The sequence below is a fragment of the Anomaloglossus baeobatrachus genome, chromosome 4, assembly GCF_048569485.1.
Source record: "Anomaloglossus baeobatrachus isolate aAnoBae1 chromosome 4, aAnoBae1.hap1, whole genome shotgun sequence".
Lineage (NCBI taxonomy): Eukaryota > Metazoa > Chordata > Amphibia > Anura > Aromobatidae > Anomaloglossus > Anomaloglossus baeobatrachus.
Window position 1 is genome coordinate 246,879,647 of NC_134356.1, and position 11,661 is coordinate 246,891,307.

The 11,661-nt window shown below is 41.3% G+C and overlaps 1 protein-coding gene across 1 annotated transcript in view; it reads right to left on the minus strand.

Moving 5' to 3' along the window:
• Positions 1-8,955, minus strand: part of LOC142302378 (uncharacterized) — a 101,811-nt gene extending 92,856 nt beyond the window's left edge. The window contains exons 1-9 of the mRNA XM_075343435.1: positions 8,715-8,955; positions 8,223-8,310; positions 8,085-8,121; positions 7,930-7,997; positions 7,180-7,225; positions 6,954-7,098; positions 6,511-6,640; positions 5,723-5,930; positions 5,376-5,464 (exon numbers count right to left, since the gene is read on the minus strand). Of these exons, the coding sequence (XP_075199550.1) occupies positions 5,376-5,464; positions 5,723-5,930; positions 6,511-6,640; positions 6,954-7,098; positions 7,180-7,225; positions 7,930-7,997; positions 8,085-8,121; positions 8,223-8,310; positions 8,715-8,795 (892 nt within the window). The 5' untranslated portion in view covers positions 8,796-8,955. The remainder of the gene's footprint in view (positions 1-5,375; positions 5,465-5,722; positions 5,931-6,510; positions 6,641-6,953; positions 7,099-7,179; positions 7,226-7,929; positions 7,998-8,084; positions 8,122-8,222; positions 8,311-8,714) is intronic.
• Between the last annotated feature and the right edge of the window lie 2,706 nt (positions 8,956-11,661).

The window sequence follows — 11,661 nt, forward strand, 5'->3', positions numbered from 1 at the left end:
CACCTCCCCCCAACACACACACACAACACACCACACACACACTGGGAACCACAAACACCGCCCTACACAGACACCCACACACACAGACAACACCGCACACACACAACACCCAACACACAAACACCGCGGCATACATAAATATACGCACATACCACGCAACACACACACATTACACAAAACATACCTCCCCCCAAAACACACCACACCCACACAAACCGCGCAACACACACACACAACGCTACAGACACACAGCGCTCCAGAAACAACGCAACACACATACAACAACGCTCTCACCCCCCGCCACACCCAGACAACACCCAGAACATGTACAGCGCCCTACACAAACACTTGGTAACTACACACAACATCTATATATATATAAATATATATATATATATATATATATATATAACAAAAATCATACATTAACTACACAATACGTAAATTCTAGAATACCCGATGCGTAGAATCGGGCCACCTTCTAGTATATATATATATATATATATATATATATATATATATTATATCATTTGGAAACAACAATACTAATAATGTTTTAACTCAGGAGGAGTTGACAAATCAATATTTTGTGGAATAACCATGATTTTTAATCACAGCATTCATGCGTCCTGGCACGCTTTCCACCAGTCTTTCACACTGCTTTTGGGTGGCCTTATGCCATTCCTGGTGAAAAAATTTAACCAGTTCTTCTTTGTTTGAAGGCTTCTGATTATCCATCTTTCTCTTGATTATATTCCAGAGGTTGTCAATGGGGTTCAGGTCTGGTTTTGGGCTGGCCATGACAGGGTTTTGATGTGGTAGTCCTTCATCCACACATTGATTGACCTACCTTTGTGGCATAGTACATTGTCCTGCTGGAAAAAACAGTCCTCAGAGTTGGGGAACATTGCCTTAGCAGAACAAAGTACTGTTTTTCCAGAATAACCTTGTATGCGGCTTGATTCATATGTCCTTCGCAAAGTTTAATCTGCCCAATACCAGCCTTGCTGAAGCATCCCCAGATCATCACTGATCCTCCATAAAATTTCACAGTGTGTGCAAGACACTGTGGCTTGTACGCCCCTCCACGTTTACGTCTAACAATTAGACGACCAGGTGTTGGGCAAAGCTGAAAAGAATAATGCACCATGCCACACAGCTAGATCAATCAATGTGTGGATGAAGGACCACCACATCAAAACCCTGTCATGGCCAGCCCAATCTCCAGACCTGAACCCCATTGAAAACCACTGGAATGTAATCAAGAGGAAGATGGATAGTCACAAGCCATCACACAAAGAAGAACTGGTTATATTTTTGCAACATGGGGACACCCTTATATGTGGTAACTAGCTAAGGGGAAGTAGACAGTGGTAGCCTGCAGACCACAGCTGGCAGCTCTACCTTGGCTGGTAATACAAAACAGAGGGCACCCCACACTGTTATTTTATTTAAAATGAAATAAATAATTTCAAACAAAAAATGTGGGGTCCCCCCAAATTGGATCACCAGCCAAGGTATAGTCGATAGCTGTGGTTGGGTATTCTCAGGCTAGGGATGTCCACGGTTATTGGACCCTCCCCAGCCAGAAAATAGCAGGCCAGAGCCGCCCCAGGACTGACGCATCCATTAGATGTGCCAATCTTCGTGCTTTGCCTCAGCTCTTTTAGTTGCCCTGGTGCAGTAGCAAATGGGGTAGTATATGGGGTTGATACCAGCTGTGAATTGCCAGCTGACATCAAGCCGTGGCATTAGAGATGGGTGGGCGTCTGAGATACCACCCACTACTATTCCAGTAGTTGAACAAAGAAAGATAAATTTTATTTGGACAAACCTCGACTACAGCCCTCGTTAACAAATTTATTACAATTTAAAAAAAAAAAAATGTTCAATGTAATCTATAGTGATGTCCCACAACAATACCCAAAAGCGAACCTGAAACATATCAAAAGAGAATTGTTACAGAAATAAAATAAAGAGACACCCTCATTCACCAATTTATTTCCTTGGCAAATCCCTAATCTGGATACGACGTAATCCAATAAGGGGGTCCAATGATGATACCATACTCACTGTCCCAGTCAATGTTGAATGGAACCTTCCCCATTGGTTGGAAGAACAGTCACTGTTCTGTTTTCTGCGCTGCTATGTGTTCCCAGCTCTGTCCCCCTGCACTGCTGCTTTGTGTCTCTCTGCCCTGTGTCCCTTCACTGCTCTATGTCCACCTGCTCTGAGTCGCGCTGCCTTGTGTCGCGCTGCCCTGCCCTGTGTCACACTGCTCTGCCCTGTGTTTCGCTGCCCTGCCCTGTGTTGCGTTGCCCTGCCCTGTGTTGAACTGTTCTGCCTTATGTCATGCTGCTCTGTGTTGCTCTACTCTGTGCTGTGTCGTTTTACCATGTGTCACTCTGCCCTGTGTTGCGTGGCCCTGCCCTGTGTCTCACTACCCTGCTCTGTGTTGCCCTCCTCCGCCCTGTGTCGCTCTGCTCTGCCCTGTGTCGCTCTGCTCTGCCATGTGTTGCTCTGCCCAGTGTTACTCTGTTCTGTGTCGATCTGCTGTGTCTCTCTGCTCTGCCCCGTGTAACTTTGCTCTGCACTTTGTCACTCTCCTCTGCCCTGTTTCGCTCTACTCTGTTTTGTGTTGCTTTGTTCTGTGTCACTCTGCACTGTCCTGTGTCACTCTGCTCTGTGTCACTCTGTCCTGATCTGTGGCTCTGCTCTGCCCTGTGTCGCTCTTCTCTGTGTCACTCTGTCCTGATCTGTGGCTCTACTCTGCCCTGTGTCGCTTTGTCCTGTGTCACTCTGCCCTGTGTTTCTCTGTCTTGTGTTGCTCTGCTCTGCCCTGTGTCGCTCTGCCCTGTGTCGCTCTGCTCTGCCCTGTGTCACTCTGCTCTCCAATGGGTAGCTCTGCACTGTCCTGTGTTGCTCTGCCCTGCAATGTGTAGCTCTGCTCTGTCCTGTGTCGCTCTGTCCTGGAATGTGTAACTCTGCTCGGTCCTGTGTCACTCTGCTCTGCCCTGTGTCGCCCTGCTCTACCCTGTGTCGCTCTGCTCTTCCCTGTGTCGCTCTTCTCTGTCCTTTCTCACTATGCCCAGTTTCATTCTGCCCTATCCTGTGTCACTCTGCACGATGTCACTTTGCTTGGCTCCACGTCGCACTGCTCGGCCTTCTGTTGTGCTGTTCCTAATCCCCCTGTGCTGCCAAACTGCACTGGATGGCTCGGCGGACTTCAATCCTGTCAGGCAGTGTGATCAGATAGTCACCTGACTCCAGCCAAAGGAACCCTCCTCTCGGTAGACGCTAGAGTGCATAGGCTACTTCCAGGTATAACATCACTTCAACACGCCTCTATCACATGATAAGGGCATGATCTGAATGCAACCCGACGTTTCCAGCTAGCTGGTCACGCCTACTAACCTGGAAGGAGCCCATACATTCTAGGCTCATCCTTTTCCTCTATGGCGCAGGCCTACACCGCACACAGGTGCAGGATGGGTAAGCAAACCCTCCTCTTGATGCTGGGCTGTGACGTGCGGTGAAACCGCCCACAGCTCAGTCACTCAAGATGAGTGGCTGGTGGAGCTACAGATGTAACATCAACTTTCAGAGCCCGGAAGTTGACGTGACACCCAGGGTCATGTGATCAGCACTGAGCGGGGGAAATAGCGCCGATCAGTAGCACAACTGAAAACACAAGGTAATTAAAAAGAGAATTGAAATAGCAAGCTAAATTGATAGGAAAAGATAAAAAAAATGAGTGAACCACCCCTTTAATATTAAATTTATTGCTTAATACTGAGAAGAATTAAGTGTGTAGACAGAAAAAAAGTCATACTTACTAATACCTGGTCACATTACTAATGCACTGCCGGATGCAGGGACCCCATGATGAAAGACTGGGGCTGCACAGACGCAAAATACTTATGAACAGTAAGGTGGGGTATGGCTGCCCTGAATTACACTTGTACATGGGTAAGGCTAGTATTAGGTGGGAAGTAGAGAATAACTGGAAACACCGCTATGGAGGTAGTCGTGCTTGAGGAGGCGACCATAGTCCTTTAATACTGTATGGAAAACATCAGCAATGAAGAAGAAAAAAGCAGTAAATCTTCCTGCAAATATATATTTAGTCCAGGATATGAGGAAGGTGGTGTATAGGTGAGGAGCCTTATGACATAAAGCCCCTCTCTTATGCTCCACCTTCCCCATGTCCGACTGTAATCAGCACACATGCCCTTAATAAAGAACATCTATTGGTAGAAATGTTGGCCATTGACTTTCCATTTGTGCGGGATCCAAATAAAATCTATATTAGCAGCAAGATTTACCGCTTTAGTGAATGGAGGTGGTCACACAGATACGTGTAGTGCGCCATGCCAGATTACAGTCTGTTACATCCATACTATTCCATCAGGTGGACGGCCCAGCACTATATAAGTGAACCATACTGTAACGCCTGCCTGGATCTACAGACTCAGATGGGCTGTAAAGGGGAGGCTAGAGGGAAGCCACTCACCAAGCAGGACCGCCAGAACCCTGAAGCCCTTTAACCCCTATACAGGGATTTGGAATTACACAGGGCACTGGAGATCACTACCTGTGGAAGGCTGCAGTCCGATGAGAGTAGTAGTCAGGCAGGGTCAAACCAGGAATTGCGGAACAGGGACAGAATCGGCAGGCAATGACGTAGTCAGCAAACGTAGCAGAGGTCAAATCCAGATCGGGCAGCGAGGTACAAAACAGTAGACAGGAGGGTAGTCAGAAAACACGCAGAAGTCAACACACAGGAATCACCAAACAGAATAGGACGTAACAGGAGCCAGGAAAATCAGAGCTATCTCTGGCAGTGGTCATGTGACAGGAGGGGGAATAAGAAGGGTGTGGTGTCTTCCTATTGACTGTAGCTGAACGCTGGCAACTTCAGCTGGAAGACACATGCCACCCACAGTCAGCCAGCGGTACTGCAGATTTCAAGCTAACCCAGCCCAGTGGATTATCGGAGTCTGCGCCCACTGGTGCCGCTAGCATCGACTCCTCTCCCATCACCAGCAACATCAACGGCAGGAACACGGCGTCGCCTGGCGATCGGAGCAGAAGTCGCTGGAGCAGACTCCGGCGGTGACGTAACACATACAAGGAGAAACAGGATAATTCCCGTCACCAAGTCTATAGGGCCTGACTCCTTGTACCATGCTAGAGATGATGTGTGAGGGGCAGACAAGAGGAGGGAAGAGAGGAGATCTTGTGAGGACATGAGATTTCTGGTAGGTGGTAATGGGAGATTATATACTTATCTACACAGAGAAAGCATGGACAACAATATATCATAACATCAACTTTAATGTTTGCAGTACTTGTGTATGGATATTACACGTTACGTGTTTCGCTGGAGGACAGTTGGCGTAATCTTCCTCCACAGCGGCTGCAATAGCATTTAGCGTCCGCTATTTTCTGGTAACGTCCAATTCTGTAAAGAGAGAAGGAATATTGGTTATCAGACTAGAATGAATGTTGGTTAACACCATGGATTATATAAAAACTTACAAATTGAAAACCATTATATTAAGAACTGGTCGCAGTACAGAAAATATAATATGCAGCATCCTTAACCCTACAGCTGCCAGACGTCAGTCAATTCTGATATAAGTATAAAATCATTATACCATCAGGACCGCACTGACGTCTCTCCATGGTGATTGTCTCACAAGTCAAAAAATCTACTTACTTGTGATCACATAGGTTACATTGGTAGTAGTAGTTGTAGTGGATGGTGTAATTGTGACACCTTGTCACCTCTGGCAGCTCAGGGTGTATCTCATTTACCCTTTTTGCATAAGCCTGCCATAGTGGGCCATGGTTGTCAAACGCTTCCCCATCGATAATCCAACAAGCCGCGTGGCACATTTCATGTGCGACTGTGGATCGTAGTCGCTCTAAAATAAAAGAGATTATACATGATGAGAAAATCTAAGTACACCCTACTGGAATGCTTTACATATCAGGACATAATATAAAATATATGCTCCTTAAGAGGTCTTCAAAATAGGTAAAAACATCCTGAGATGAACAACCCATGGCAAGTCACACTATGTCATTATTTATTTACTAAAAAACTACTACAGAGGCAATGAGTGAAAAATTAAGTACACCCCACTAGCTTTTAGTTTAATCTTTAGCAGCAATAACTTGAAAAAGCAGCAAGGGTGTACTTAATTTTTCACACACTGTTTTTGCATTTCGGCCTACTTTTTGTTAATAAATAATGACACGATATTTGCTATCATGTTTTTTTTCTGAGATTGTATTTCCCTACTTTTCAGACTTTCTAAGGACCTGACTCGATTTTATTTTATACTGACATGTAAAACTATAGAATTCAAAGAGGGTGTACTCAGTTTTTCTTAGAACAGTATGTAGGAATAGTATATCAGATGTATTACATCCTAAGTAGCAGGTTCTGCCCTGTATACAGGGTCTTACGAAGCTGCAGGATGGAAGTGATGTGTCACCTACCGGCAGAATCCAGGACTCTATTGGACAGCAGAATTACTGACATACGCTGGTTATCCTTCATCCCTTGGAGGCATTCACCAGCTGTTGTCTTTAGGCTCTTGTTCCACATGAAAGCCATTTTCTTAGGGAGCTAAAAAAAGAAGAAACAAATTACATTAAGTTTGGAAATTCTTTCACCCCAATGTAACAACTCTCATGTGTGATTTACACTACTGGGCTCATTACATGGGGCGTGAGGTCTTCTGAAAAGTGAGAACATAAATAAACATAAACTGATTCCAAAATATCCAGATATCAAGCATTTGCCAAACTAAGTGAGTTTTACCTGAGATAATCAATAACTAAATTTCAGACCAGTGACATTGGGTTAGGGGGCCCATGATTGTTTGTAGATGGAGATAATGGATAAGTCATATATCCCCCAGATATAAGTGATAACATACCTGATAACCGAAGACTGTGCTGTTATAATGGTGGAATAGCCGCTCCACCAGCTCTTCTCTTGTTACCTCGAAGTCGGTAACATATATGGAATTCGGAGATATAATATCCTCCAGGAAGCAGCCGGGGATGTTACACAGCGGTGTCCTGGAAAGAAAAGAAATCATCTATAAATCTACAGGGAACATTTCTTACTATATAGAGATAGATGTGTCCAGAATAACTCACCTATGCTGTGCAGCATAGCTTTCCTCACCAGCACATGGAAAATTATCTGTTCAGAAATATGGAAGAGAGAAAATGATTTCTATACAGTTCACATCAGACATGTCATTGTGCAGGTCCATATTAGAGAGGGGTCTATAAATATGGAGTGTAGAGAGCTAATAAGACTATACATAAGGGATCAGATCAGAATATGTAACTGACCAGACCACCAGAGACCACAGGACCCTCCACTGGGACCAGGATATGAAATAATAATGGCATTCAACCACAACAGGGTCCATGAGTTTCTGCAGACGTTTACCCCACCTGTTCCTTCAGTAATCTATACTTAATAATGATGTATGTTCTCAGTACAACATCAGAAGTGAGCACGTCCTCAAAACCCCAGGTTGCCCAAAAAAAATCTGGCATTGTGTTTTATTTTTATTTTTTGCAATTTCACCTCACTTGGAATTGTTTCCTATTTTTCAGTACATTATATGGTAACAAGAATGATATCATTGATAAGAACATCTCATCAGACTAAAAACAAGCACTGCTAAGGCAATGTGGGAGGAAAGAGGAGTATAAAGGTATCTCTCAAAGAAGGAGGGGAAAAACAAGTGTGGAAAAGCTAAAAACTGACCAAATAAAGACACGGACCTATTTATAATTTGCCTTTAATTGTTAGATTTATACACTGACCTGTGACCATACAGAAAACTCATTGTTACATTATAACCTGGATTGTATCTAGAGATGATCACTTACCATCACATGGGGGAATCCCTCCAATATTGGAATCCTCATCGTCACTGATGGTAATGACGGCATCGGAGCTGTGAAATAAAAGGAACAGAATATGAGCCAACATTAGTCACTAATCCCCATCAGACATCTGGTAATGGAGGAGATGTGAGTCTTACCAGGTGTTACTGTCCGGATCAGGTGTAGAAATCCGATCTGTGGGAGAAACAACATAAATCTCTTATTAGTATATTATTAATATATTATTATAAGTAATTTGTGTACCCCAGAGCCTTTAATGGATCAGAGCACAGTACCTGGTATATCCAGAGTTGGGCCCGAATTGAAGCCAGTGTTGGTATCCTGGTCTGCAGACCTCGGTATTGGCTTCTTCCGTGGACGAGACTGAAAAAATGGGAAACGTGTCAAATAAAATCTATAAACATGAAGGTCTCCAATATATAATCTTATTCCATATTCCACTGCCTCACATTTATTCACCTATATGAATGTGGTTCCTATTGGCCTGTGCGAATTTTATGTACAGAGTATGACGGGTGTATAGGAAACTTATGGTTAGGATATGGATAGGGGCGGTGGTGACATTTATATGTTTTCATGCAATATTATTATATAACTCGTACATGGAGATATCAGAAATATCAGGGTAGTCTTTACTCTGTAAACATGATCTAAACTATCCCCCAATATTCCCTCTCTGGAGCTATATTCTTGGCTCCACCATCTTTTTCTGGGATTTATATCCCACATGTATTCTAATTATTTAAAAATATAAAAGTTACGCTTACCTGATGGAAGTCAACATCATCACAGCTGTCCTCGGTGTCAGAGAGAACAATAACACGCTTAAAGCGCTTATTTCTGGACATATTCACAAAACTGACTCAACACACAAAAACACACAAAAACAAACTCAACACTAAAAACACTGAACACTAAACACACAAAAACACACAAAAACAAACTCAACACTAAAAACACTGAACACTAAACACACAAAAACAAACTCAACACTAAAAACACTGAACACTAAACACAAGAACACACAAAAACAAACTCAACACTAAAAACACTGAACACTAAACACAAGAACAAACTCAACACTAAAAACACTGAACAATAAACACAAAAACACACAAAAACAAACTCAACACTAAAAACATTGAACACAAAAAAACACACAAAAACACACAAAAACAAAACAACACTAAAAACACTGAACACAAAAAAACACACTCAACACTAAAAACACTCAACACACAACACACTCAACACATGCAACACTCAACACACAACACACTCAACACACTAAAAACACTAAAATCACTGAAAACACTCAAAACACTCCTCTCTCCACAAACGCCTAAAACACCCTCAAAGGAACTTTGGATGGTGGAGTGTTCTATATCATCCAGCCATTGTGACATAATCGGAATGCTGCTATTGTGGGTTGTTTTTTTATTACAACTTTATTTAAATATAAAAAAGTTAAACGTACAAAAATGGAAATCAGAGAAAGTAACAAGTGCTCTTATTCCCCCCTCCTGGCTACTTCCAATTATTCCCCCCGAAAAATTATTTAAACTAATATTAAGAAAAAAACATACAAAATAGATCCCATTGTTGTATAGGTGGCTGTTTATCCCTCTTCCCCAAATTTTAATCCTTTTCACTGATTAATAGTTGAATAATTAAAGTAAAAAAGCAGTGATGTAAGTGCTACTCAGTGTGACAGACAGGCAGGTAATATCTGCACAAGAATTTACCAAAAGAATAAGGGCTACACGTTTTCCCATCAGACACACGTCTTCATTAAGCCAGGTATGTTACATCTGCCAATATATGTAAAGCTCTGTGGAATTAATAGCGCTATATAAGTGAATAAATATTATATTATCATTACTATTATTATATAACATCCTCTGTTATTATGTATAGTGCCCTCCCTTTTACATAGTATCATCTTCTGTTATCTATAAAACTGCCCCTTATTACACAGCATCCTCTCTATTATGTATGGTGACAGCCTTTATTGTATAATATAATGGATATGATATATTTATTTTTATATATATATATATATATATATATATATATATATATATAAAATATAGCACCGTCCCATTATTACATAGTATCATCTCTTGTTATATAAAAACTGTCCCTTTTTACACAGCATCCTCTATAGTTATATATGTATGATGCCATCCCTTATTATATAATGTAATCTATATATATATATATATATATATATATATATATATATATATATATAGTGCTATCCCTTTATTACATAGCATCATGTCTTGTTATATGTAACACCATCACTTACGCAGAATATTATCTTTGTTATTTATTGCACCCTTTATTTATTACATAGCGTCCTTTCTTGTTAGGTATAAAATAAAAGGACTGATGATGTAACATTATTTGGCTAGAAGACCATCTATCAGCCTCATCCAGTAAAACATTTTCTACCATGTTTCCATCATTTTAGTTTATATCTAACAAAAGAGGACACTATAAGTGTAGACAGAATGTAGTACATGAAAAAGATATACACATATTTGTCACTATAAAAGGAGAGGGGCCCAACACATTTCGTGCACAGGGTCCCAAACTGTCAGTGTCTGGCCCGCTGAAAATACAGATGTGTCCTTCCTTAGCTTTTGCTCTTGTCTTAATATAACCAGACGTGTTACGTAAGATGATCGCCACTCACAAGATCTATGGTCCCCAAGTCCTTCTGCTCTGAATTGCGGCATGTCAAGGGTTTTGCTACCGAGTTGTCATATGTGTTGTATTTTTTAACCTATGAGGAAATGGCGACTCTAACAGACATCATTTATAATATTTTTATTTATATTATTTTTCACTTTTTAACCCTTAATCAGTGTCTGTGCTTAATACTGCAATTCATTTTCTTTGCTCTGCTGATCAAATAGGGTTCATTGATGGATAGGGCATCAATATATATTACTGGGAAAAGCTCTGTAATATTCCAGGTAAATGTTGAAGAAATGTATTTTGGGACCATAAAGTGATATAATGTACCATATATTATTTGGAGTATTGTAATAAATAAATTATAGAAGATCATTCCAGAATCCTAACTATAAATAACATAACTTACCCTTCAGCCTCCCATCGGCTTATGTCCTCTTCCACTTGTGATGATGCACTCCAGTCTTCCCGATCTCCTCCGTTCTGTAACGCGGTTCCTCTCGTATTCGTTTGATGCTTCTTTTTACTATTCAAAAATTAACAGAAAACCTGCGCAACTGTTTCTATCCCTCCACACTGCTCAACATCACTCCTGAGATTAGGAGGCAATAAGCATAGATATATACTGTACTTCTATAATAAGTAACACTGCTCAATATCACTCCTGAGATTAGGAGACAATAAGCATAGATATATACTGTACTTCTATAATAAGTAACACCGCTCAATATCACTCCTGAGATTAGGAGACAATAAGCATAGACATATACTGTACTTCTATAATAACTAACACTGCTCAATATCACTCCTGAGATTAGGAGACAATAAGCATAGATATATACTGTACTTCTATAATAAGTAACACCGCTCAATATCACTCCTGAGATTCGGAGACAATAAGCATAGACATATACTGTACTTCTATAATAACTAACACTGCTCAATATCACTCCTGAGATTAGGAGACAATAAGCATAGATATATACTGTACTTCTATAATAAGTAACACCG